At 55.0% G+C, this 27817-nt stretch overlaps 2 protein-coding genes across 2 annotated transcripts in view; both read left to right on the forward strand.

Moving 5' to 3' along the window:
• The window catches only part of IGF2R (insulin like growth factor 2 receptor), a 102683-nt gene extending 99025 nt beyond the window's left edge, over positions 1 to 3658 (forward strand). The window contains exons 46-48 of the mRNA XM_052645461.1: positions 50 to 202; positions 1147 to 1216; positions 1840 to 3658. Coding sequence (XP_052501421.1) covers positions 50 to 202; positions 1147 to 1216; positions 1840 to 2247 — 631 coding nt within the window. The 3' untranslated portion in view covers positions 2248 to 3658. The remainder of the gene's footprint in view (positions 1 to 49; positions 203 to 1146; positions 1217 to 1839) is intronic.
• Positions 3659 to 12397: 8739 nt separating this feature from the next.
• Positions 12398 to 27817, forward strand: part of SLC22A1 (solute carrier family 22 member 1) — a 36124-nt gene continuing 20704 nt past the window's right edge. The window contains exons 1-6 of the mRNA XM_052645950.1: positions 12398 to 12793; positions 18593 to 18696; positions 21091 to 21245; positions 24227 to 24395; positions 24865 to 24979; positions 25227 to 25333. Coding sequence (XP_052501910.1) covers positions 12398 to 12793; positions 18593 to 18696; positions 21091 to 21245; positions 24227 to 24395; positions 24865 to 24979; positions 25227 to 25333 — 1046 coding nt within the window. The remainder of the gene's footprint in view (positions 12794 to 18592; positions 18697 to 21090; positions 21246 to 24226; positions 24396 to 24864; positions 24980 to 25226; positions 25334 to 27817) is intronic.

Here is a 27817-nt window from a genome sequence, read left to right on the forward strand (position 1 = left end):
GCCCGGGCCTTGCCGGGCAGTGGGGCTGAGCGCTGTGGTCTCCCTGTAGGGCGGGCTTCGACGAGGAGATTGCGGGGGACGACACCCAGGAGCACAAGGGGCTCTCGGAGCGCAGCCAGGCGGTCGGGGCGGTGCTCAGCCTGCTGCTGGTGGCGCTCACTGGCTGCCTGCTCACCCTGCTGCTGTACAAGAAGGAGCGCCGGTAAGGAGAGAGGAGGGTCCAGGCGGGGGCCCAGGCCGGAGGCCCAGAGTCAAGCCCTGGCTTCCTCCTCTTGAGCAGCAGCAGTTGGAGCTCTTAAGACTCTGAATGCTGTGTCGTGTAAAGCTTCCTGCAATGACTGTCCCTGCGTCTGAGCTGTCAGGTCACATGGCCAGATGCCCCATGGGCCTCAGCCCGAGCCTGCCCTGTTCCCAGGACATGGCTCGCTGTACATGTCCCCATGTGAGCTGACTGCCTTCTGATCAACTGACCCCTGCCCTTAAGAGGGGAGCATTTACGAGGTGCAGGCTGTGACCTCACCCCCATCCATAGTCTCTTCTTTGGGGGGTGAAAGGTCTTGTCACTCAGAGGCAGGCCAGCGTGACTGTTCAGCAGGTTTCACGTCACCCGTGAACGAGGCCCAGGGCTCTGCGTATGGTCAGCCATGTCCCAAGGGCAGGGATGGGCCGGCTCTGGGGCTTCCTGTCTCCCCCCTCACCTGCCCACCGATCCAGAGGCAGGAAGTGCTGACTGCCACCACCCCGGCCCCAGAGGCCATCAGCCCGACGCAGGAGTCAGGTGGGAGGTCTGGGTTGGAGCTGGCCCTGGGTTCGCCACTCAGCTCGGTAATCTCAGCACAGCCTTGGGGTGGCGGGGAGGTGTGGGATCGTTCCATCTGTGTGGGGAAAAGCAGGTGCAGAGGTGCAGGGTAACTCACTGTGGTCTCTGTTAGCACCGCAAAGACGGGGTGTGTCTTTGCATACAGGGTTTGAATCTGCTTCTCCTGATTCCATAGCCTCCCTTCCTTTGACTTGGCTCCCAGCCCTGCTGTTGTGGGTTGAGGGAGCGTGTGCTTGGGTGGGCACAGCCTCCTGTCGGGGGGCACAGTAGGGGAGGTTCCCGGGTGGGGCGGCTCCAGGCTGGAGTAACTGGAACACCCTTTGCAGGGAGATGGTAATGAGCAGGCTTACCAACTGCTGCCGCCGGAGCGCGAACGTGTCATACAAGTACTCGAAGGTAAGGCCTGCCAAGGCCTCCAGCGGCTCCCCGACCCCTCCCCGACCCCCCCCCCCCGACACACACACATGGTCCACGTGTTGTTGCCATGTTGGCAGTGGCTGCAAGGAAACCATCACCCCGGGCCGTTGGAAACCGCCAAAGGGGAAACTCTCTCTCGTAGCTCTCAACCTGAACACATTCTTTGTCCTTTCTTCTTCAAGGTTTTCTAACTGTGATGGCAGCTAAATTCTTACCGCATTTAATATTCAGGTCGTTTCTACTCTTTTGGCTCTTCTGCAAAAAGTGTGGCACTGGAAATGTTGCGCCTCTGGCATTTGGATGGTTTCTTCCGGTTGAGTTTCTAGCAGTTGTGCCCAGGTGGCGTAAATGCACTCCTGGCTCTTGATTCTCCTTCCAGCTGCTTTCTAGAAGGTCTCCCTCAACCGCACACGTCCACGTGGTGTTGTCCACGGGGCTCCTCTCACCTTCGGCCGTCCCCGAGTCCCTGACCCTGTCCTTCTTGGTCGGATTTCAGCAGGAGCTGGCGCTTGCCAGCCTTCCCCTTCCTCCCCCTGCTGGGGTTTCGGGGGTGGTTAGACGAGGTCTCAGGTGGGCCCACAGCCCCTGCGGTGTCCCGGCAGGTGAACAAGGAGGAGGAGGCGGACGAGAACGAGACCGAGTGGCTGATGGAGGAGGTCCAGCCGCCGGCGCCACGGCCCGGGAAGGAGAGCCAGGAGAACGGGCATGTGGCCGCCAAGTCGGTGAGAGCCGCCGACGCGCTCAGCGCCCTGCACGGCGACGAGCAGGACAGCGAGGACGAGGTCCTGACGCTGCCCGAGGTGAAGGTGCGCCCGCCGGGCCGGGCACCCGGCGCCGAAGGTGGCCCCCCGCTGCGGCCGCTGCCGCGCAAGGCACCCCTGCCGCCTCGGGCGGATGACCGGGTGGGGCTGGTGCGCGGGGAGCCGGCGCGCCGGGGGCGGCCCCGCGCGGCGGCCACGCCCATCAGCGCCTTCCACGACGACAGCGACGAGGACCTCCTGCACGTCTAGGCTCACGCGCGCCGCTTCCGACCAAATCCGACGGGACTCCGTGATGCTTCTGTCCTTGGCCTTTAACGAAAACTGTCCAAAAAAGGGAAGAGTGTTGGTGGTGGGGGAGGAGGGGGGCGCCCCTCTCCGTGGGCGCGGGGGTCGTGGAGGCGCGGCCGCTGATGGCGGCGCACGCCCCGGGTTTGTCCCCAGCCCTCGCCTTGAGCGTGGCCACCGTGCGCTTCTTAAAGGCGCTGCGGCCGGACACGTCTTGGGACCGAGGGCTGCGTTTGAGGAAGACCCTTGCTGCTTTAGGCCTTGTAGGGTATTTGATCATTATATTTTAGCATTTAATTCTCTCCTCCTATTTATTGACTTTTGACAATTACTCAGGTTTGCGAAAAAGGAAAAAAAAAAAAAAAAACACCACCAACAGTTTTTTCCTGCCGGCAGGGGGTAAGCTTTCCTGTCCATCCTTTAAGCAGGGGGAGGCTGTGGGCGCGCTCAGACGCTTTGAACTGGTCCACGATGTATCCTCTCAGTTAGACTCCACCGCTCTGTCTCTTTTCCCTTTTGCTTCTGTGGCGTCAGGGCACACGGGTGTGTGCGTGCGCACACGCGTGGGTCCGCAGTTGCCTGGGCTATGGAGGGGGGGGCCGCCCGCTCTCTGCCTCTCGAGTCAGTAACAGCTGCAGCCTTTCTTTTTTTTTGCATGATGTCTTCGATCCCAGGTGCACAGAGCACACTTATCAGTATTTCTCTCGCCAGCTGGTGAAGTCAAACAACCCACCCAAAGATCGATGTGTGTGTGTGTGTGTGTGTGTGTGTGTGTGTGCGCGCACGCGCACGCATGTGCCTATGTGCTCACATGTGTGTCCGAGAGAATGGAGTTGAGATGTCAGACTTTTTTCCAGACTTGGGGTGTAGGTCTCACCTCTTCAGGTTCTCATGATACCACCTTTACTGTGCTTATTTTTTTAAGAAAAAAAAAGTGTGTATCGACCATTCGACCTATAAGAAGCCTTAATTTGCACAGTGCGTAACTCATGGAAGTTGCATGAAAGCCAGTGGGCCAGGCTCTCGCCCCCAGCCTTGCACTTGGATTCCCGCCCCGGCACGGCCAAGACCGGCCGCCCGGTCCGCAGGACGGGAGCGGGGACCGCATCCTTCCCCGGCTGTTGGCGCCTTTCTCTGAAGTGTTTAACGAATGACTTTTCTGGCATTTATAGAGCTGTATATAGACTCAGTGGTATTCATATCCTGGAAAGCCAACCAACCCGCAGGGTTCCTGGGTTTGTACTCTCGTTTGGCTAGCTTATTTGATTTCAACATGAGTGTATTTTTAAAAATTGATTTCTTTCCTCATTTTTTTTCAATCAAATTTACTGTAATATAAAGTATTCAACGATTTGAATAAAAGATAAATTATTAACTGGGTGGTCCTGCTTTCTGCCCTTGAGTGAAAAGCCCCTGAGTTTGTCCGATACCCTCTCTGCGTCTCCTGTTGCATTCCAGAAACAGTCGTGTCCGGGTGTCGGCCGACCCTTCACAAGTGTCCCCAAGTCTCCCCGAGTGTAGATGCTCACTCGAGGCCCACGGGGGGCCTCTGTCAGCTTCACCCACACCTGGTTTTTCCTCCTTCCGAGAAAGCAGATCTCAGGATATTTATTTGTTTTTTACCAAAACAGCCACCATGAGTGCAGATCCCACAATCCTGGTATACAGCCCAGGCTTGCATGGAGCTGGGAGGGGGCTTCTCTTGCATGAATCTGGTTTCCATCTGAAATGACCGACTAGTAACTAGAGCTTCCCGGATGTTACTATGAAGACAGACTGAGCAGGGAGTATGATGTCTGACTATAGACTTATCGGAGTCAGCGTCCATCCTTTCTGCTCATATTCTGATTATTTCCAACCGGAGAGACTGTTTTCCTCTTGAGGACTTCAAAGCATCTCTCTCAAGACGGACACTCTGGGGTCTTATATAAAGGTTTACGTTGTGAGCCCACGGTTGCTGGTTCTCAGATGCTGTGTCCACGAAACTGTTGTCCAAGCCACTCCCTTTTCACTAAGACACAGGAGTCCTCTCTGTCCAGAGGGGTATTCGCGAGCCCTGTGGGTGAACTTAATGACTCTTCATTGGCACCTCGGCCACCTACCCTGGTGGCCAGGTGTGCGGGGCACAGGGCAACAGGGAAGTGAACACACGTGTGAGGTGTTTGCTCACGCTCTTTTCTCCAGCACCTCGGTAATCTCTTCCCCTGAGCCCCTGCAAATAGACTAACAGTCTGTGCCAACTGTGGTCGTAGGAAGTTTAGGAAAACGCTCCCCAACAGCAAGTAAATCTTTCATGAGTCTAATTTAGTTTCCTTTTAACCAAGATTTTAAGCCCCACCTTTGTAGAGACTGTGTATTGAATGGCAAGGGGCTGGGATAAGTAGAAGGTCAGGCAAACCCTGTGCCCAGGAAAATCCATGCGAGAGTGGAGACCCGGCTCCCACCAAGAGCTTTCTAGATGCAGCTGCGTGCTTTCCACCAACCTGTGACACACACTGGCCACGACCACCTTCAGGGAGGTCGATGGCCACCCCAGGGGGTCATCTAGAAAGAATTCTTCCGTCCCTTTGCACCAGTTCAAGAGGTAGGCATGGAAGACATGGAGGTCTTACCTTTCTTCCGGGGTCAGGTCACCAGCGGGTAGTGTGCCTTGGGGTGGAGGTCAGGTTAGATTGATGAGAAACCCCTTCACCAGCTTTGGAGAATCCCCACGACCCAGAGGGACATGACTTCTTACTTCTCCAGACGTTCTTGGCCCATGGGGAGTTGGCAGCTCAAGGGTGGCTGAGAGTGTTGTGCCTCCCGGGGTGGGGTGGGTCACTGCATGAATCCTGGGCAGGGCGGTCCTGCAGCTCCTCTCCAGGCTGCACGGACCCCAAGGCAAGGAGCTGGGTGTTTGGGGACAGAGTGGCCAGAGGTGCTGGGGAGGTAAGGCTGGAGCGTTGTCATGGAGCTTGAAGAGCCCCGTGACAGTCACTGTCGTTCCCATTCTGGGGGAAGTGAACTGTTTTCCCTAAAGATGCAGGGGAAGGCCAAAGTCAGGCTGTGAGTTATTACTCACATTTCTTTGCTTCCTTCTGGTAGTGAGCTATGGGCTTCCCTGACAGCTCAGTTGGTAAAGAATCTACCTGCAATGCAGAAGACCTCAGTTTGATTCCCAGGTCAGGAACATCCCCTGGAGAAGGGAAAGGCTACCTACTCCAGTATTCTTGGGCTTCCCTGGTGGCTCAGCTGGTAAAGAATCTGCCTGCAATGTGGGAGACCTGGGTTTGGTCCCTGGGTTGGGAAGATCCCCTGGGGAAGGGAAAGGCTACTCACTGCAGTATTCTGGCCTGGAGAACTCCGTGGACTGTACAGCCCATGGGGTCATGAAGAGTTGGACACAACTGAGCGCCTTTCACTCCCTTTGTTTACTTCTTACGGTATTTTGGGCAATTAGTGAATCGAGTTCAATGAAGTTTACTTATACTGTTATTTTGATACAGAGTTAGAGGAAAACAGAACTGAACAAATGGTCCCGTCACCCCTGGACAGGGTGAGAGTGTCAGAGGTCACCTGGTGGCGACTCTGGGGACCCCCTTAGGGGAAGCATCCCGAGAGCAGGCCTCACTCCCCCAGAGCAGCGCTGAGTCACGGGGTGGGGGGGAGCAGGTGCCATGAGGGGCGGGTCCCAGGCAGGCCCTGTGACCCTTGGCTTCAGATTAAAGAAATGAAATTGATGAAATGTACCAGGCAAAGAACTTTATTCCCTGAATCATGTGAACATTAAGCGCTTCCATGATGCCTTGGGATGTCACCACCCCTGCCGCCCCCTCAACACGCATGGACCCTCGAGCTGTGGTGCCTCCGGCCTGCTGGTTGTCATAGAAACACTTTTCACTAGGAGGACCCCACTCAGAATCCTGCCCCATTCAGTTGCCCTGTCTTGAGTTTCCCTCCGTCGGGGAAGTTGGCCTTTGACTTTCGTGACCCTGACGTGAGGTCGCCCTCCTCACCCACGATCACCCTCTGCCACCCCTGACGAGCGCCCTCCCCTCAGGGCTGGCCTTGCCCAGCCCACCGCTGTCCCGCTCTGCCCACCTTGTGGCTTTCGGACTCCTGCTGCAAGCACCGGCGAAGGGGCTCGGGATGAAAGAAGGCCTGCTTGAGCGCGCTTTGACTGCCGCGTTCTCATACAGCCACACTCCCACAGGGACCCCCGCACGGAACACTTGTTCTGTGTGGCTTTTGACGGAGGTTCTGCAAACACTGGAGAGGACTTAGGTTTAAGAAAGTTTGGAAAAGCCTGAATTTAAAGGGAAATGACCTTTCTTGGTACAAGGCAGAAGGTCTTTTGAAGGAGAGATGGCTGAGTGCACGTGAAGTCAGACTAGGGAGCGTGGCCGGCGAGTCTCCTAGAAGAGGAGCGGCACACGGTGGTCCCTGGGACCTGGGGGGTGTGTGGACCGCCCACCGGGGATGCTGTCACGGTGGGCGGGGCTCTGTGGTTCCCCGGCAGGTCCCATGGAGCAGGGTTGTGGTGGACTCTGCGAGGGCACACAGATGATTAACAATGACGATGGCCAGGTGGGCCCCATCTGCCTTTCACCTGCCTTCCTCAGAGGAAGGCTTTGCTCCCTGCCCCCACCATTTGTGTCCCCCCAACACCACTCTTCTTGGGGTCAAAGTCCCCAAGAAACCGACCCTCAGCCCTGATTCTGAAGCGCAGTTAGCCCTTGATCAGCACAGGTTTGAACTGCACAGATCCACCTAGACGCAGATTTTTTTTCAGTAAATAGCGTGGTACTGAAAAAATGGTTGACAAAAATAAGGATATCACACGACACAGGACAATGAGATGAAACTAAAAATTTCTGTGTCCCTAAATGAAACTCTCCGGGGAGCCAGAAAGCACGTGCCTTCATTTAGGTCTCATCCAGGGCGGTGTTAGCGTTTGGACTGAAGGGAACCCTCTGCAGAGACTAGACGGCCCAGAAGGGCTTCTCCACCCAGGCACCGACCACCGGGGCCTCTGCGGAAAAGCTCACCCACCGCCCCAGGCTTTCCTGATCCTCTCGGCCGCACCCGGGGCAGGAGGGAGGGTGAGTGTTGGCCCATTCTACAGGCGTGAACGTTAAGGCTTAGCAGATGTGTGGTGTACTGATGGAGATGGGATCTAAATGACTCTAAAGCCCCTCCCTGCCTGTGTGCTGTCTGCACGCTCTGTGGACGTCTCCCGTCCCCTCGGTCAAGGGAAGGCCGTCCTTCCAGAGGCTCGGGCCAAACGCCTGGCACCTCTGGACCTCTCGCTGGCTCTCACACCCCACATCCAGCCCATCAGCACATCCTCCCACCTCCACCTGCAATCACACCCTGAATGTGTTTCTCTACAGCCCTGCTGGTGCCATCTGGTCCAGCCCCCCGGGCCCAGCTGGGCAGTGGCAGCTTCCCCGTGCTTGGCTTAGACGGCCTTGAGGGGCTGCCCTCGCCCCTGGGTGAAGCCCCGGTCCTGCGGGGCCCTGTGTCCAGGCCCGAGGCCCCTCTGGCCTCAGTCCTGCTCCCTTGGCTTGGCTCTGTGGCTGCCCCATGGGCCTCCTTGCTCAGTCTGCCCAGCCCCTGCTTTTTCCTCTCTCTGGAACGTTTGTCCTCCAGTTCCCACCCCCAGAGCTCATTCTCCTGTCTCCCTCGAGGCTCAGCATCCCAGAGGCCACCCCTGACCGCTGGTTCTTAAGGCTGCAGCCCCCCACCCCTTCCTGCTTGAGATTTCCGTAGCACTTCCTACCTGCGAAGACACCGTCTCCCTACTTCCCTCACTGAGCTCGGATCTCTACCCTAAGATGCTGGTTCCTCTGTTCAAGGCTCTGTTCTCCCTGCCAAGAGCAGGGCCTGGCAGACCGCAGGAGCTCTACTTTGCAGAGAGTGAGTGAGTGGGTGGGTTCCTTAGTGGGACAGGGTGGTGGGTAGCTGAGGCCCAAGCCAGGATCTCTTGGACAAGGTTTCAGAACAGTGTCTGGAGGCTGGTCCTGGAATGTTCTCACCTCATCTGGAAAAGAGCTGAAGACCCAGGTGATGCCCGTGTCCTCCCTGGCCTCTGTCGATGTTGCTGGGCCAGCCCCCAACCCCCAGAGACCCCCAGCCCCAGGGGTGGCATCTGTAGGCACTTGGCCCTGGCACTCTGGGGGCAGGGCGGGTAAGTCAGGATGTAGTGATGCTTCTGTGTCCAGGTCCTGGGACAGGCGGGGACAAAGAGGACTGTCACAGCAGGTGAGGCAGACACAGAACACTGGGAGGAACATCCCAGTCCCTGGAGGAAGTGGAAGTAGAAGACTTCTGCCGAGAAAAATTGGCAGAACATCAGGCAGGGCCTTGTACAGTAAGCGCCGTGGGCAAACCCTGGCATCTACACTAAGGCACAGCTTAATAAACCATCCTCAACCATCAAAAAAAAAAAAAAAAAACTGATTGAGGCCTGGGAGGAGGAAGCACTCTGCCCAGCAGCCTTCCGTGTCAGGACTTTGGGGCAGGAAACGCAGACCCAGCAGAGCAGGCCTGACTTCGGGAAGGAGCTTGAGGTGCAGGGAACGCACTTTGCCCCTAAGACAAGCTTCACCCCCAAGGGCCTGGCTGGAGCCTCACCACGGGCTCCCATGCTGTTCCCACGCCTCTGGTGGCTTCCGTGCTCCCCACTGGAGTTAATGCCTGTCCCCTGATGGCCTCGTGGAGCCATGCTGCCTTGGAAGAAGGTTCCAGGGTCACCGGGGGACCCCTCTGGACAGCACAGAGAGGGAAACAGCAACCCTGGGGCCAGGTCTGGGACAGCCACGGCCCCCCAACCACCATGTCCCCAGTTCAGCCCGGCGGGAGGGGCGCCCTGTGACGGCAGGAGCTTTGGGGCCACAGGGTGGGAGGCAGGCCAGCCCATCTCCCTAAAGGCCTCCTGGAAAATCAGCCCAGTCGTGTTGAAGTCAGTCCCCTGGGAGGTCATCCAGACCTAGGGAATCCCTGGTGGCTGGGCTTTCATTCTGCAGCTCTGGGCTTGCCCCGAATGCCTGTTCCTTTTCTATTTTCCCAGAGGGGAGCCCGGCCTCTGTCCTTAACTTCAGGAGGTCCCAAGGCCTGGGATGAACTGTCTTGCAACAGAGGACATGTCTTGCACAAAATCTGTGTTTTGGGCTGCTGGGCGAGTTGAGCTGCAGCACAAGAGTCCTGGAAACACTGTCACTGGTCACTAGCCCTGCGGCTTTCAGTGAATTGATTTCTTAAGAACTGGCCAAGAGCCAGTGGCATGACAGCGGACAAGGGCCTCAGTTTCTTGTCTCTAACATGCTTCTAACCTCGAGGGTTCTCATGGGATCACGTAGTGAATATCGTGCTCAGAGAGGAGTCTGGCCCGTCACCGCCGATGTCATTGAGGATGGTGGCACTGGCCTTTCCCGGTGGCACTTACCCACCAGCCTGGGTCGCTTCTGCAGTCTGGACCCCAGGATGACCGGCCACCCCCATGTGCCCCTGGCCGAGGGACTTGGAGACAGGGTCGGGGGGAGCCATGCAGAGCCGTGCACAGGTCTCCCTGCTCTGGGGTCCGAGGGGGAAAAGAGCTCTCAGGACACTGAGAGCAGGAGGGCAGCTCTGCCCAGACCTGGGTGGCTGCCGTCTCCTCGGGGAAGAGTGCGTGGTGGGTCTGGCCCAGCCTGGGGAGTGGGTGTGGGGAGGGCCCTGCTTGCTTCCTCCCCACAACGAGCTGAGAGCAGGGCCTTAGCAGCTGGCTGCTTCCCAAGCTGAGGACGCGAGGCAGGGGAGCCCTGTGTGTCCAGGGCCGCTTGTGGTGGAGAAATGCAGGGACTTCCTCGTGTGTAGGAAAACCCCGTTCTTTCTCCCGTGAGTCCTCCTCACTCCTCTCCCAGGACACTTCACTTCAGATCACCGAATGTGGGGCTTTTGCCCACACCAGACACTTGCCTGCAATGCAGCCAGGTGTCCCACAATTTAACCCACTTCTGACCCCCTTGGCCTGGAGAGAGCCTCAGACCCCACCGGTTAAGGGCTTGGTCCCATGAGACCATGCCCCCTCGGATGCCAGTCACTATTAGGGTGACCCACAGTTCTGCCTGACTTGGCTACAGATCAGGGTCCTGTGACCACTTCCCTCTTTGGAGTAAACTAATTTGTGAGAAAGTGTTACCTGCTCAGTCGTGTCCGATTCTCTGCGACCCCATGGACTGTAGCCCCCCAGACTCCTCTGTCCATGGGATTCTGCAGGCAAGAGTACTGGAGTGGGTTGCTGTTTCCTTCTCCAGGGGATCTTCCTGACCCAAGGATCGACCCCGGGTCTCCTGCACTGCAGGTGGATTCTTTATCAACTAAGCCATGGGGAAGCCGCTGATTTGCTGGAGCAGCTCACAGAAGTCAGGGAAGTGTTGACTTGTCCACCAGATTATTAGGGAATATGGTGCAGCCTTGAAGGAGCCAGGGGAGGAGACGCACAGGGCGGGGGTGGGGGTGGGTCCCAGCGCAGGAGCTGCGGCCCCCACGGACCTGGGGTATGGGTATGGTTGCTCTGAACCCCGGGTAGTGGGGCTCTTATGCAGGCTTCACCCCATCGGCACGACCCATGACCAACCATTTCAGCCCTTTCTGCTCAAGAGAGTCGGGAGATGGGGCTGAAAGTTCCAAGTTTCTAATCACAGGCTTACCTGCAGGCAGGCACCCACCCAGAGTCTCTTTGCGATCCCGTGGACTGTAGCCCGCCAGGTTCCCCTGTCCATGGGATTCTCCAGGCAAGAACACTGGAGTGGGTTGCCACTTCCTTCTCCAGGGGAGCTTCCCCACCCAGGGATTGAGTCTGCATCTCCTGTGTCTGCACTGGCAGGCAGGTTCTTTACCACTAGCGCCACCTGGGAAGACCCTAGCACACAATCATAGCCTTGTCTTACCCATGCCCAGGAGCCACCCACAAGCCCACCCAGAGTCACCTCGTTGAACAGAAGACACTCCTAGGAAGTGTCAAGGGTTTCAGGGGCCCTGTGCCAAGAACAGGGAGGGGTGATGAAGACACAGTTCTATTATCTCACTCAGGCAGGAAGGGCAGCGCCTGGCCTGGGTGAGCTGATGCCTTGGGGAGGTTTGCCCCACTCCCCACCCTCTCCCCTCCCACCGCACCCCAGTCAGTGCTCAGCCCAAGTAGGGAAGTAGTTTGCAGAGCTGCAGCCTCCTCCTGTCTCACCAGAACAGCTGGTGCACCGCTGGGCTTGGGGCCAGCTCCCTGTGCCCTCGGAGCAGAGAAATGAGGGTCCCGGGAACGAGAGGGCACCCGGCACTCATTCGTCTGTTATCTGTCTCTCTTGCATGCACGGAGGGGGGACCCAACCTTAATGTTCTGTGTCCTCCCAGGCTGCAGTCGGGGAGGGGGAGGTGTTCTCTGCCTGCAGCCCTTTGATCTTTTCTACCAGCATCTCTGCCCAGGAAACCCATCAGGATCTGTGCTCAGAGGACCTCTGTGGCCCAATTTCCTGGGGATTCAGGGTGGGTGCATCACAGTCCAGCGACCACGGGCCTGCCTGCGGACATAGTGATGCCAGGAGAAGTCCTTTGTGGGTCCCGAAGAAGGCAGTCGTTCTACCCTGGGACAAGGACGTAAGGAAGTGAGTCAGTCTGGGAAGCGTGGCTCTCCCATCGCCCGCGGCCAGACCCTCGATGCACACTGCTTGAGACACCCCATCGTGAGTAGCAGGTTCGATAGCAGTGTGCTGTCCTTGTTTACCTGGATGATAAAACATCTTTCAAGAAGAGGATCTCTTTGGAAGAGCCTGAAAGAGACTGCTGGGAGGGTCATGGCCACCTTCGCTCACTCCCTTGGCTCTGGGAACCCCGGTGCCACAGAATCAGGTCCTCAGCCCAGGTGACTTCCCCCAGCACAGCAGTCTGACCAATCATCATCCTGCTATCCCTGCCTGAAACCTGCCCTGTGGGTGAAAGATTGTTTCCAGCTGGTTGGCTTCCAAGGGTAGAAGCCAAGATGCTTAGACAGCAATTCGACTTCAGACCAGCCCATTGCAGAGAAACCCACATAAGTCCCTGACCCCGGGCCCTGTGGCTGCTGTGGTCTGCTCAGAGCGATGTGCATGGAGGCTCAGTCATGCTCACCGTAGATGATGTACTGGAGCAGGTCGGGGAGTTCGGCTGGTTCCAGAAGCAAACCTTCCTGATCCTGTGCCTGCTCTCAGCCGCCTTCGCCCCCATCTATGTGGGCATCGTCTTCCTAGCCTTCACCCCGGACCACCGCTGCTGGAGCCCGGGGGTGGCGGAGCTGAGCCGGCGATGCGGCTGGAGCCTGGCGGAGGAGCTCAACTACACGGTGCCGGGCCCGGGGCCCGAGGGCCAGTGCCTCCGCTACGAGGTGGACTGGAACCAGAGCGCCCTTGGCTGCCTGGACCCGCTGGCAGGCCTGGCCACCAATGGCAGCGCCCTGCCCCTGGGCCCCTGCGCGCAGGGCTGGGTATACGACACGCCCGGCTCCTCCATCGTGACCGAGGTAAGAGCAGGCCTTCGCTGCAGGGATAATGATGCGGGTTTCAGGGCAGAGAGGAAACATGATGGATCCTACAGGCTTCAACCCCACATCAGCAAAGAGGCAGCGGGGTCATGCTCTCTGAACTCCGGCGCATCAGACTCCGTCCCAGGCACTGCTGTTCCTCCCTTGTTCAATCCTCCGCACACTCTGGGTGTTAGAGGAGGGAACTGGGGCTCAGAGACATCATCGCCTGCCAGGCTGAGCTGGACTGCTTGGATGGGGGGCCCCTGAGGAGACTGGCTCCTTCAGCCTTCTGCCCCACTGGCTTCTCCACGGGCTTGCAGAATCCACCTGGGGGCCAGCAGCCCCACCATCAGAGATGCGAGGCCCCATCCCTCCATTCACAAGCCGTGGACATGTGACAGCTCAATGCTGGTCTCTGAGGCGGTGTGGAAGCTGCCCTGGAGTCCGACTGAGCCCCAGCCATGCCCCGAGTTGGCTGAGTGTCGCTTTGTAGGTTACTCAGCCTCTCTGAGCCTCAGTTCCCTCATCAGTAAACCAGTGATGACAATGCCCCGCTTCCCAGGGGTCAGCCGAAGACAGCAAAGGTGCTGATCAGACAATCCAGAAGAGTGGCCGGGTCAGCACCCCTGGGTGTCCAGCACCCAGCTGCACCGGGTATCCCCTCCACGGCCCACAGGAGAGCAGGATGGAGGCAGAGCGCTTGCTTGGATAGGTTAGTGGGTTATCTGAGCTTTTGCTTTGAGAATATCTTATCGAGAAGCCAGCAGATTTCTTTCCTTCATGGGCCCTTCGGAAAGTGCTATGCTGTGTCAAGCATGGGCACTTGGAAACTGACCTCAAGGTCGCTTGGTGAAGTCACAGGAGACGTTTAGACACATTAGTTGCTCAGTCATGTCCGACTGTTTGCAACCCCACGGACTGTAGCCTGCGAGGCTCCTCTGTCCATGGGATTCTCCAGGCCAGAATACTGGAGTGGGTAGCCATTTCCTTCTCCAGGGGATCGTCCCGACCCAGGGATTGAACCTGGATCTCCTGCATTGCAGGCAGATTCTTTACCATCTGAGCCACCAGGGAAGCCATTTGGTGAAGCCACAGACCAGAACTACGCAGAGTCTGTCTGTTAGCAAACTGCTCACCTGCAACAAGGTAGCTGAGTGGCCTGAGCAGCACACGTCCAGCTGGAGAAAAGCGCCGTGCCCACCCCTCCGGCCCCACGGCCCGCTGTCTTAGGGGCCGGGGAGCAGGTGCAGGTGCCCTTGCTCAGACATCCAGTCTCCGAGGCGTCTCCAATCGCAGATGTCCAGGTAGAGGACTCGCTTCCCAGGGATGCTGAACTGGCTGCTCTTCTTGCCGGGAATCTAGAAACAGACCCAGATGGGGATGTATTGTTCTCTGTGGCTGAGGCACACTCTGCTTGGAAAGGATCAGCTAGATGCATGAATTCATCCATTCACCCCTCCATGTATTCCCTCAGTAACCAGGTCCTGAGCTTTTCCTCTGTTCTGGCACTGGGTATGATGCCAGGAGGGACACAGAAGAAGCCTGTGAGGTTCAAGGAGTTTGCAGTCTCCAGGGAGTGAGGGAGGGGTGGTGGCCGTGAGAATAAGATCAGTGTCTCAGACAAGGAGGGGGACCTTACCGTTCAGCTGGCCGCTGGGTTCTTCCCGCGGGAGGCGGCAGACTTTCTGCACTGGAGTGTAGCTGATTTACAGTGCTGTGTCAGTTTCAGGCAAGGTGATTCAGCTATGCCGTCCCAGACTAAGTCGCTTCAGTCGTGTCCGACTCTTTGCGACCCCATGGACTGCAGCCCGCCAGGCTCCTCTCTGTCCGTGGGATTCTCCAGGCAAGAACACTGGAGTGGGTTACCGTGCCACCTCCCTGACTCAGTTATATACACATAGATATCTATTTTTCTCAGATTCTTTTCCCTTCTAGGTTATTACAAAATATCAGGTATAATTCCCTGTGCTACACAGTACGTCCTTAGGACCGAGTATTTGAATGGGGCCTAGGGTGGTATTTTGAGCTGCTAGGAGAGCAAACAGGGTGCGTTGGGGAATGTGAACCGAAGCTCAGGGGAGAGGGGGCAGGGACCACGTTCAGGGAGCAATAGTTGTTGAACTGACTGGAATTCAGTAGAGGAGTCATGAACAGAATGGTGGTGGCTCAGCTTTGGGCCAGAGTGCTGAGATCTTACATCAGGTCACCAGATAAAATGCTGGACGCCCATTAAATTTGAATTTTGGGTAAACAACGAATATTTATTTAGGATAATTAGGTCCCAGATATTGCATAACATTTGATACTGACAGCTGAGGCTGGGGATTCAGATACTGCTGAGGACATGATTGCACTAAAAAAAAAGTGTTGTTTATCTGAAATTCCAGTTTGGAGGGGCACCCCATGTTTTTCTTTGCTCTAAAACTGGCAACCCTACCTTTGTGCCAAGTGGCAGTTCAGGCAGAGGAAGAAGACAGTCGAAACGGTCCAGGTGCTGGTGGGGAGTGGGGGTGACGCTCCCCAGAGGTGGGGAGAGCTTGAAGAGGCCGACATGGGCCCTGGCAGGGCTGTCAGTCAATGCGGCTGCCACAGGGTCAAAAAGAAGGATCGATTTTAGAGACGCAGACCTGGCAGGGGTTGGGGAGGAGGAGGGGCCCGATTTGCCAGAGGGTCCTGGCCAGGGAGGCAGGGCGGTTGAGACCCTGAACGGTGAGGCTGGGACACAGGGAAGTAGCAGGTCATGCATGTGGGGGGCCTGGGCTGGGTGGGGGCCTGGGGAGGGGACACAGCCCCGACCGGCTGACGGTGGGACCCGCGCACTCTGGGGAGGGCTGGGGGAGACGGTTTGGGGTTGTGGCTAGGACTCAGCTGGGGGCACACTAGTGTACTGGGGGTGGGACCCAGCTGGAGGTGATGCAGGCGATGAGACGCGGGGCCTCAGGAGTGGAGGACCGCTTCTCCTGGGCGGAACGGGCCTCCTCTGACTCACCCTTCCCACTGCTTCACAACAACTTTTGCCTCCTCCCCTTAGCCTAAGCTGAAGCTTATTTGGGGGAGAACCCTCCCTAGTTATTCATTTCTGCAGAAATAATCTTTAACATGGCCTTGCCTTGAACGTTGGAATTGGCTGAAGGAAAGACGATGAGCTGACCTCTTTGAACACCCAGCTCCCTGTCCCTCCCCACCCTGAGGGCAGAGGTCAGGGTCCATTTGGGGCAGGAAGGTGCTGGTTTCCCAACTCACCTGATCCCTGGGATCACCTGGATTCCAACCCATGATCTGCTGAGACAGAGCCCACGGGAACCTGGATTCTATCGAGGACGCTGGGTGACTCTGTGCCTTGTGAGCTTGGCCAGCCTGCTGCTCTATGGGTCACGTCCACCATACAGCCTGGCCCCGGAGAAATCCCCAGTGAAGTCCCAGCAGGGAAAGGGACCCGATCTAGGAGACCCCACCCCACCCTGCGTGCCCCCTGTACAAACCCAAGGCTTTCTGTCTTCCTAGGGGCACAGAGGGGCCCCAGGGACAGTGGCTGGGTCTGGGATCACAGAGGGCAGACAGGTGCCTGCAGACAGAGCCCCTAGGCATAGCTGGGGGCAGAGTTCTTAAGAGAGGCGGTGTCAGTAGGGAAGGCCAGGCCCCCTTCCTCCAGTTCCATGAGCTCCCCGGCTTCTGCACACCCCCAGAGCAGAATGGCACGCAGAGCATCTCAGGGAGGGTGGCAGAGACAGGGAGGGTGGCAGAGACATCTTACAAAGATGCTGATTGCAAAGAGTAGAAGAAACACCCCCAAACCATTGCCCTGTGGCTTTGGGGGCATCTAGTACACACAGAACATCGTCCTGGGTGACGTAGGTGGAGGCTCCAGAGAGGCCGCTGGAGAGGCTGACCTGGGCCAGCGAGATAACAACTCCCAGGAGTGGCCTCCCCTGAGTTCCACTGACGGGGCCCAGGGCCGCAGACAAACCAAACAGCAGCAGGAGAAACTCCCCAGGGTGGTGTGCTTCCAGCTGAATTTTCAAGGGAATAAACACCTGGAGTGAGAGTTGGACCATAAAGAAAGCTGAGCACCAAAAAACTGATGTTTTTGAACTGTGGTGTTGGAGAAGACTCTTGAGAGTCCCGTGGGCTGCAAGGAGATCCAACCAGTCCATCCTAAAGGACATCAGCCCTGAATATTCATTGGAAGGACTGATGCTGAAGCTGAAACTCCAGTCCTTCCGCCACCTGATGAGAAGAGCCGAATCACTGGAAAAGACCCTGATGCTGGGAAAGACTGAAGGCAGGAGGAGAAGGGGGTGACAGAAGATGAGATGGTTTGATGGCATCACGGACTTGATGGCATCATTGACTCGATGGATATAAATTTGAGCAAATCCCAGGAGATAGTAAAGGACAGGGAAGGCTGGCATGCTGCAGTCCCTGGAGTTGCAGAATCAGACATGCCTGAGCGACTGAACAACAAAAAGTAAAGCCTCCATTTAAAAAGTTAAATGGTTCAGTATTTACTAAACCACAGGCACGTGGTTTCTCCCTGCAGTGCCCACAGGGGCTTCACGATGGTGATAGGAGCAGCTCCACACACGCCTTCCAGACAGGAGACCGAGGCCCCCCTGCTTGCTGCCCCTCTGTGCTCCAAGTGGGGATGCTTCTGCACTCGGGCCTCCCACAGCACCCAGGCCTGCTGGCATCACCACGCATGTGCCAAGCACGGAGGGGCGATCCCTGGACCTCACTCCCAACAAAGACCAGGCAGATTGGCCCCTGTCTTTGCCTCTGTCCTTCTGCCCTGGTTCCTCCCAGGCACATGGGACCCCCTGCATCTCCTGCCGCTTCTGGGCTCCCCCATCCCCGGCATGCAAGGCTGCACAGGGCTGCTCCCCAGAAGCCCCCACCAGCTGGCCTCTGCATCTTTGCTAAGAAATTCTCACGTTGATACTCACAGTTCCATCAGTCATGACAAATTTACACAATTATTGGGTAGGATTTATGGAATAAAACATGTGATTCAGTTCAGTTCAGTCACTCAGTCATATCCAGCTCTTTGCGACCCCATGGACTGCAGCACGCCAAGCCTCCCTGTCCATCAGCAATTCCTGGACCTTACTCAAACTCATGTCCATCGAGTCTGTGGGGCCATCCAGCCATCTCATCCTCTATTGTCCTTTCTCCTCCTGCCCACAATCCCTCCCAGCATCAGGGTGTTTTCCAATGACTCAGTTATTCGCATCAGGTGGCCTAAGTATTGGAGTTTCAGCTTCAGCATCAATCCTTCTCAGGAATATTGAGGATTGATTTCCTTTAGGATGGACTGGTTGGATCTCCTTGCAGTCCAAGGGACTTTCAAGAGTCTTCTCCAACACCACAGTTCAAAGCATCAATTCTTTGGTGCTCAGCTTTCTTAATTAAGGGTTTTTACCAATTCTGGGAAACATGTCATATTTATTTTACATAATTTTTGTTTTTGGATAATTACTTTGCTGTATTTCCTTTAGAAACCTTACCACTTGGCCACCCTGTCCTTTGAAAACTATCAGGGGTACCTGACAACAGACTCTTTAATTAGTATATATTGAGGGTAAACCCAAGATAAAGATATTAGGCATATAATGACACTGCCTGAGATTCCTCAGAAACCTTGCATTTGTCTTACGAAAATGTGGTGAAAGGAAAGACTGTGAGGGGCCCCGGGATCCCACATTTTTGCGTAGTGCGTTGACATTTTCTGCAGGGAAAATGGTAGGCGTAGTTTAATTTACAAATGGTCTTTTGTGTCTTGGCCCTTCCGACCCGCAGTTTAACCTGGTGTGTGATGACTCTTGGAAGGTGGACCTCTTTCAGTCCTGTGTGAACTTGGGCTTCTTCCTGGGCTCTCTGGGAGTCGGCTACATCGCAGACAGGTATGTAAAGGCGGATCCGACCAAGCACAGCGCCAACACCGTTGGGGAGAAGGGACTTCAGCAGCCGGAGGTGGGAGAAGTGGCCAGAGGGAATCTTCGCAGAACTTGAGACCCGACATGGTAGGGAGTGAGGGACGATGTGGGGCAAGACAATGGGAGGAAGCTGGGGAGTTCGAGGGGACTTCAGAGGTTGAGACCGCAGGCAGGTTGTGTAGCTGGGATGCAGGGCTCAGAGGAAGGGGGCAGAAAGCCAAGGATTATGCTTCTGGCAGATGGGTGGAGGGGGCAGGGCCATTTTTTGAGACAGAGAGGCTTAAGAATATCCTCCACTGCAGCTTTTAGGAGATGTGTTTCAGAGCATCGTGTGAGGCAGAGAAGAGTGCCAAGGAGACAGCTGGATACATAAGGTTCAGGCTGGAGTCAAATATTTGGGATTTGCCACCAGTAACTGGTATTTAAAGCGATAACCCAGGTTTGAGATAAGCTCGAAAAGGGTATGCAGAGAGAAGTTCAACATGTAGAAGCTGGTGAGCAAGGACAGTGTCAGTGGGAGGTTGGAAATGAGAGATGAGGAAGTGGATATTTGTGTGTGGACAGCTCTTTTTCCCCCCACAGTATTTCCCTAAAGCGTGTTAATCATCTTTGCATGTGGGAAGTAGGTAGAGTGAATGGTTCCATCACTAATATTTTTAGTATTTATCTATTTATGTATCTATTTTCAGGAGTAGATAATTGTCATTAGAAGCTATATTTGTTTTGTTTCTTAAATCTTGCGTATGAGTGAGGTCACATGGTATTCGTTTTTCTCTGACTGCTTTCACTTAGAGCTTTACCCTCCATGTCCATCTGCACTGTTACAAATACATCCGTTTTTATGGCTGAGCACTACTGCATTGTATACATATATATAATATATATAATAATAATGTAAATATAATATAATATAAATATATAATAATAATATATAATATTATATATACACGCACACATATATATACACACACATCTTTATTCATTCAACTATCGATGGACACTTAGGTTGCTTCCATATCAGTTCAGTTCAGTTCATTTCAGTCACTCAGTCATGTCCAACTCTTTGCAACCCCATGGACCACAGCATGTCAGGCCTCCCTGTCCATCACCAACTCCTGGAGTCCACCCAAACTCTTGTCCATTGAGTCAGTGATGCCATCCAACCATCTCATCCTCTGTCATTTCCTTCTCCTCCTGCCATCAATCTTTCCCGGCATCAGGATCTTTTCAAATGAGTCAGTTCTTCACATCAGGTGGCTAAACAAAGTATTGGACCTTTAGCTTCAGCATCAGTCCTTCCATGTATTGCTTATATTGGAATATATTCCATATATTGCTTTCGTATATTGGCAATTTAGCTAATACTGCAATAAACATGGGGCTGCAGATGTCTTTTTGAATTAGGGTTTTTGTTTCCTTTGGAGAAATATTCAGACCTGAGATTGCCGGATTGCATGGTGGTTCCATGTTTAATTTTTTGAAGAACCTTCGTCCTGTTGCTTCCGTTTTCCATGATGGCTGCCTCAGTTTCTATTCCCATCCACAGTGTCCTAAGCTCCCTTTTTTTCACATCCTTGCCAACACTTTTTGTTTATTGTCTTTCTGATAATGGCCATTCTGATAAGCATGAGGTGATATTTCATTGTAGTTTTCTAAAAATTATTTTTAATTGGAGGATAATTGCTCTAGAATATTGTGTTGGCTTCTGCCATACGCCAGTGTGAATGAACCGTAAGCATACACATGTCCCCTCCCTCTTGAACCTCCCCCCACACCCCCACCTCACCCCAGCCCTCTAGGTTCTCACAGAGCGCCGGTTGAGCTCCCTGTGTTTACAGCAACTTCCCTGCTCTGAGTTGCATTTCCCTGATGACTAGGGATGTTGAGCATCTCTTCACGTGTTTGTTGGCTCACTTTACTCACGAAAAAAGAAAGGAAAAACACTTTTCAATAATTATACTATTAGAATTGAATATTTCCCCAGAAAAACCTTATGAGCATTGATAAGGTTAACTATGTGGGTGGGTGGGGACCTGATTTCTGGTGCACCCTGTTAAGTCTGTGAATAGTAATGCAATCTATTACATACAAAGATAACGAGAGGGGATGAGTCTGAAGACTGGGCGGGTCACAGAGGGAGACCCTGGTCCTTGACTGAGAGCGGTCAGGATTCCTCTTCCGAGTGACTTCGTTAAACCTGTCACGGAGTGGGGACCAGGTCAGGCTTGGAGAAGGGGCCGCGATGTGTGATGGACTGCACGATGCCGCAGAGAAACTCTCTTGTCTCCCAGTAGAGAGCCTGCTGTCCCTTCGTCCCTGTGAACACTCAACGCTCACCTCACTGTTTGCTTGTCTCGGAAGGTTTGGCCGCAAAGTGTGCCTCTTGGCCACCACCGTCACCTGCGCCATCTCGGGTGTCCTGACGGCAGTGGCTCCAGACTACACGTCCCTGCTGCTTTTCCGCCTGCTGCAGGGGCTGGTCAGCAAGGGCAGCTGGACGGCTGGCTACACCCTGAGTAAGCATCTGCTGGCCCGAGGTTTCCAGCCACTTTGAGAAGCCCGGGAGGTCAGACAGTGGGGCAGAATGGGACGAAGCTGAACGTGCAGACAGGTTTGTTTTGGAGGAAGCCTAGAGAAAGTTTGGCCTTGCTAGCTGTATTTGTGTTTGTGTGATTGGAACTGAGTGTGCTGTCAGAATGGCCTCTGTCTCTTTGTTTGAGAGACACTTATATAACCACTCATATGGGTCCTTGTTTCCATATCAACTAATCTGTTTGGGAAAAGGAGATCACGTGTGATGTGTTTAGTGATGGGGGTGTGTAGGAAGGGGAGACAGGTGGGAGAGTATTTTAACATTTTAAATATAAACTAACCAGCCTCTTCCAAAAGAAATACAACAAACTCCACTGGTTTGAAGGACACCCAAGAGTTAGAATGCAGTCCATGGGGTTGCGAAGAGCCGGACACAACTGAGCAACTCCACTTTCACGCCTTGGAGAAGGAAATGGCAACCCACTCCAGGGTTCTTGCCTGGAGTCCCAGGGACGGCGAAGCCTGGTGGGCTGCCATCTATGGGGTCACACAGAGTCAGACACAACTGAAGCGACTTGGCAGCAGCAGCAGCAGCAAGAGTTAGGGGAGAAGATATAAGAGGAAATAAAAGAAGCTCTTATACTTTGGCTGACTCATTGGAAAAGACTCTGATGCTGGGAAAGACAGAAGACAGCAGGAGATGGTTAGACAGCATCAGCCTCGAATGGACATGAACGTGGGCAGACTCTGGGAGGTGGTGAGGGACAGGGAAGCCTGGTGTGCTGCTGTCCATGGGGTCTCAAAGAGTCGAACATCACTTGGCGACTGAACAAGCAAATCAAAAAAGAGATAGACACAATGATGAAAAAACTCAAGTGTAAAACAATGTAATTCTATATACTATTTTTTCTTTCAAGTTTTCTCTGAAGAGTAAGAATAGAAAATGAAAAATACTTCTGCAGAAGAAAGCATAATAGCCTCCTGTGTATCTCTCAGCCCATGGATGGCTGGATGGGTACATCAGACAGCAAGAGGATGGCCCAGGTTTTCACCAGGTCTTGCCATCTTTGAAAACAGTCTCTTATGGCTTGACATTCTAAGAAATAGTTCACTAGGGCCAAAAAAACCCCATGTTCCTCCCCCAAGAAATCATGAACACACTAGTTTAGTGAGTTTAGCACATATCAACTGCAACAGCCCAGCCATCTAGAGGCTGAACGTGCAGTATTTGGCACCTGGTGACAAGGATTAATTTAAGGTCAAATCTACACCCAAGTCTGACCAGCAGTGTGGTCCTGGGCACGTTCCATAATCTCTCTCTGCCTCAGGATTCTCCACGTGGGGACCACGGTGCCGTGAGGTCGATGAAGGGCCCCATGGGGAGCCCAGAGCCATGCCTGCCCCTTCTCCTCCCTGCGTGGCTGTTGCCCTGTGGCAGGCACAGGGGCGGGGCCCGAGATGCCGAGATAGATAAGGCCTCCCATCCTACTCTCAAGACACCAGTCAGTCCCAAAGGAAATCAACCCTGAATATTCATTGGAAGGCCTGTTGCTGAAGCAAAAGCTCCAATACTTTGGCCACCTGATGCAAAGAGTTGATTCGTTGGAAAAGACTCTGATGCTGGGAAAGATGGAGTGCAGGAGGAGAAGGGGGTGAAAGGGGATGGGATCGTTGGATGGCATCACTGACTCAATGGACATGAGTTTGAGCAAACTCTGGGAGAGAATGGAGGACAGACGAGCCTGGCGGGCTATAGTCCATGGGCTACCAACCAACCAGTGAAGTTGCTCAGTCATGTCCGATTCTTTGTGTCCCCATGGGCTACAAGCCAGTGCAAAGAGTCGGAAACAGCTTAGCAACTGAACAACAACCTCTGTCAAGGAGCTCCCAGGCTAGAGAGAAAGGAAGACAGACCCGGAATGCTACCTGTCTGTGATGGAGTGCGTGCTACCCTGGCTTGCCTCCTTCCCACAGCTCCCTGCCTTGCTTGGAGGTCCCATACTCCCTGGTCCTGCACGAGGGGCTCCCCTTCAGTCTGCGTGACTGACTCCTCCTCTTTTTCCAGCCCAGGACGTCTTCCTCCTCCACCCCCAAGCCTGCTTCTCCTGTGCCCCTCTCCCCAGCCCCCCATCTGCTTTCCTCTCGGCATACCTCTGGCACCACAGCCCTCTCGCTCCACTGCTGCTCCTGCTGGGCCCCCCCACCACGCTGGGCTCTGCTCCACACTGGTCCACCACCAGGGCGCCCACAGGCAGCACCGCGGTGAGGGGGCCTTTAGCAGACGTAACATCGGGTCACCCCTGTGCTACGGTGCCTCTGTGCCTCCCGCACTTGAAGCCAGTGTTCTCCGCAAGCCTACGAGACCTGCCCACCCCCCTACCCCAGGAGGGCGCATGGCCCCCATGGCCCGACCTCACCCAGCAGTCACCCGGGCTGCTATCCCTCTGCCTGGAACTCGCTTTCCCATTCCGGGTTCTGTTGACTACTGCTCCTCCTGATGGCTCAGATTTCCTCCACGAGCTCTGCTCCACTGCTCTCTGAAAATCTGCGACCCCCAGAGACTCCCCCACCTTCCTGGCTATTTATGCTTTCTCCCATGTGGCCCGCAGCATGCCAAGACCTGGGTGTGATGAACACAGTGTGTGTGTCTGGTCCACCACCTCTCATGAGGCTGTGAGGTTAGGAGGGCGGGACTGTGCCCACAGAGCTGGAGATGCATCTGAACACCTGTGACAGGGCCAGGTCCCTGGGGTGCACTCAAAGGTGTTGGTGGTGTTAACAGCACTTCCTGGGGGGTCGTGGGAAATACTCCAGCTAATCCTGGAGCCGATGGGAGGAAGGTTCTGGGTGGGAGAGCCCCGTAGACGGAATACTGCACTGTGCAAAGGCGGGGGGGAGCTGCAGATAGCAAATGGGGGATTTTAAAGCGGATGGGAGCCCGCAGGTGACATTTCTCCGGTTTCAGTCACAGAGTTCGTGGGCCTGGGCTACAGACGGACGGTGGCGATCCTCTACCAGACGGCCTTCACCATTGGGCTTGTGCTGCTCTCCGGACTGGCCTACGTCCTCCCGCACTGGCGCTGGCTGCAGCTGGCCGTCTCCCTGCCCATCTTTCTGCTCCTCTTCTGCTACTGGTATTGTGTCCCCATGGGGACCCGTCTTCCCAACAGCCAGGGCGGTCCTACCCGCAGGCCCGGGGCTTCCAGCCACCCACGCCATCTGGGGTGCTCCATCATGGGGTAGCCCTCATTCCTGGGGGGAGCCACTCTCAGCCACCCTTTAAAGAAACAAATTCACTTCACCCAGAGCGAGGCCTGAGATGCTAAAAGTCGGACAAAAGTTCACCTCGCCATGAAGTAGGCATCTGCTCTTAGACGAGCCGGTGAAGGAGGAGATGAAGGAATGGAGCCATCTCTGGGAGTATGCCCATCCGACAGGACCATCGGCAGAATGGATGAGGAAGCTGTGGTTCATACACACAAGCAATATTTCTCAGCTATAAAAAAGAATGCATTCGAGCCAGCTCCAGCGAGGTTCTCTTTCGATCTTAACCTCAGACGGGCTCTGGGGGAGACGCCAAGTGGGGATGATCTGTGTCCTCAGGTTTGTGCCCGAGTCCCCCCGATGGCTGTTATCGCAAAAGAGAAACACTGAGGCGATAAAGATCATGGACCACATTGCCCGAAAGAACGGGAAGCTGCCTCCTGCCGACCTGAAGGTGACTCACTTGCAAGGGTTTTCTCTCCTCACTGAATGCTGGATCGGGTTTATGACTTAGCGCTTGCCTGTGGCACTTGCCTGGGGAGGCGGGAAGGTGCTGGAACTCTTTGGGGTGATGAGTATGATGACCGACCTCGGGGTGGTGGCTGGTGGGAGGCAGGGGGCGGGGTGGGCGAAGGGCTCTGATGGCGATTCCTGATCATGGTGGCAGCCTGGATGTGGCTGATGCCCTGACTCTCTCCTAGATGCTGTCTCTAGAGGAGGACGTCACTGAGAAGCTGAGCCCCTCATTCACAGACCTGTTCCGCACGCCCATCCTGAGGAAGTACACCTTCATCCTCATGTACCTGTGGTAAGGGGTCTTTCCAAGGCCCCGTGCGCTTCCCTGCATGCCTGGGTACACGTCAGAGACGGTGGGCCAACTTATGGAGGGGGGGGAAAGAGAGGCATGAAAAGGCATTTCCGGATGGCTTTCCGCTCAAAGAGCTCTTAAAAAGACACCCATATTTCTCCCTTGAGGACATCCCAGTAGAGGCAAGGCCTCATTTTAGTAAGAAGAAATCCCCATGTAGAAAAGTCAGCAGTGAGTCGGAGGGAGGTGACAGGGTTGCCAGAAACCCTGTGCTTCAGGAGCCAAGTGCTGACTTAGCCCCGGTAGGTAGATGAGATTTCAGGGATTCCCCAGGACATCAGTACTTCCCTGGTGGCTCAGACAGTAAAGCATCTGCTTGCAATGTGGGATACCTGGGTTCGATCCCTGGGTTGGGGAGATATTGGAGAAAGAAATGGCAACCCACTCCAGTACTCTTGTCTGGATATCCCATGGACGGAGGAGCCTGGTAGGTTAGAGTCCATGGGGTCACAAAGAGTCGGACACGACTGAATGGCTTCATTTTCCGGGCTGTCAAGGAGGAAGAAGTCTTCCTCACGTCTGAGGACTTGACAGAGCCTTCGGAAAGCACATGCGTGCTTTTTTCACACCGATTAGGAAACGCCTGTCCATGCCCAGCACCCCTGGCACACCCCGGGGCCGTGTCACTCTCCCCGGTGGCTTCCTCGAGATGGGGTCTTCTCCCCCTTCCCTTGGGGGGCTGGGTCAGCTCCCCACCTCAGCACTTGCTCCTCCAACCCCGGCGGCCCTTCAGTTACTTCTGGAAACCCCTGGGCCGAGTATCCAGGTTCCCCTTCCACTGGGGTCACTCTGCCACCCTGCCCTTATTTGCCCTTCTGTGAAATAAGGGTTCCAATGATGAGGGCAGCGCCTGGCACATAGCAGCCACTCTGTAAATATTTGTGGGAGCGTAAATGAGTAACCAGTGTTCCACAGAGTCATCCTGAGTTCTCTAGACGCTGGGTTGTCTCCTGGTCCCCAGGCCCTGTGTCTGCAGGCTGGCCCTGGGAGCCCTTATGCCCGCCGTGTGAGGGGCCCAGCGACCCCTGCAAGCATGCCAGCTGCCTGGTGTGCTTCTCTTGATTCTCAGCATCTGGCGCCATGGTACCTCTTGGGCTGGAGGCCCAGGACCCCACAGACAGGAAGACTTGCTCCCCTCCTGTATCAGCCCAGGTCCCATCTCCACCCCTAGCACCCCTGTCGAGGCGGTGATTCTGTCTCCTCAGCTCTCTCACACCCCTCCATGCAAGCTTTCTGCAAATCCCTCTGTGTCTTGAAAACCTATCCTGAACGTGCCATTTTCTCATCGCCTGTGCTCTTAGGCGTGAGTGTGGCAATCTCCCGCCCAGCTCGTCGCAGTAGCCTCCTTGCTGGCGGTCTGCTCCCGCTGCTGTTCCCCCCTCCCCAGAGCACAGGTCACGGATGGCATCACCTTGTCCACATCCTCATAGTCTTTCTAATCCACCGAGAAGAAACCTAGCTTCCTTCCACGGCCTGCAAGGCTTCATGCCATCTGGCCCTGGACACCTTCTCTTACTGTACACGCCCCCTGCCCCCATCCGCTCCATTCATTACAGCGACTCGGGGCCGGGGGGCCCATCACTTCCTGGCTGTGTGACCTTCAGGAAGCTTCGTGATCTCTGTGACTCAGTTTCCTCATCAGCCAATGGAGGCAATGATAGGATCTACTCACAGGCATGTTGGAAGAATTAATGTGATAATGCGTGTGAAAGGCTTAGATCTTAGGAAACGCCCAACAACGACAGACTGCTATTTTTATAGGAGTGTGAGAAGGAAATGGCAACCCGCTCCAGTATTCCTTCCTGGGAAATCCCATGGACAGAGGAGCCTGGCAGGCTACAGTCCATGGGGTTGCAAAGAGTCAGACACTTGGCGAAAAAACCATCACCTCTACCTGTAGCAGTGTGTACATGCAGTTTGTGGGTTCTGCCAGAAGATGGCAGCATTGCACATTGTTGACTGCAGTTTGGTTGGTCAGTGGCTAAGTCCTGTCCAACTATTTGGGACCCCATGGGACCCCATGGATGGCAGCACGCCAGGCTTCCCTGTTCTTCACCATCTCCCAGAGTTTGTTGTGATTTGGGGTTTTTGTTTATTTGTTTGTACAGGAAAATCAGGGCTCTACATTCCTTTCTCTTAGGTCAGTTGCTTTTGAGTAGAAGATGACTGTTGCCATTTAACCATTTAACCCGGAATAGAGAAGCTCCCCCTTGCCCCACCAGGCTCATCTAAACTCACCGAGTTGCAGGCAGTGCATTCTTATTCTCTTGACACTTTGTTTCAAACAGGAATAATTTAGGACTAGAAACAAAAGCATACCAGACTCCCCTGAATGCAGCTTTATAAAACCAGGGAGTGAGTGAGTGAAGTGAATGAAACTCGTTCAGTCATGTCAGACTCTTTGCAACCCTATGGACTACAGCC

Source organism: Budorcas taxicolor, chromosome 9 (assembly GCF_023091745.1).
Source record: "Budorcas taxicolor isolate Tak-1 chromosome 9, Takin1.1, whole genome shotgun sequence".
NCBI classification, from domain to species: Eukaryota; Metazoa; Chordata; class Mammalia; order Artiodactyla; family Bovidae; genus Budorcas; species Budorcas taxicolor.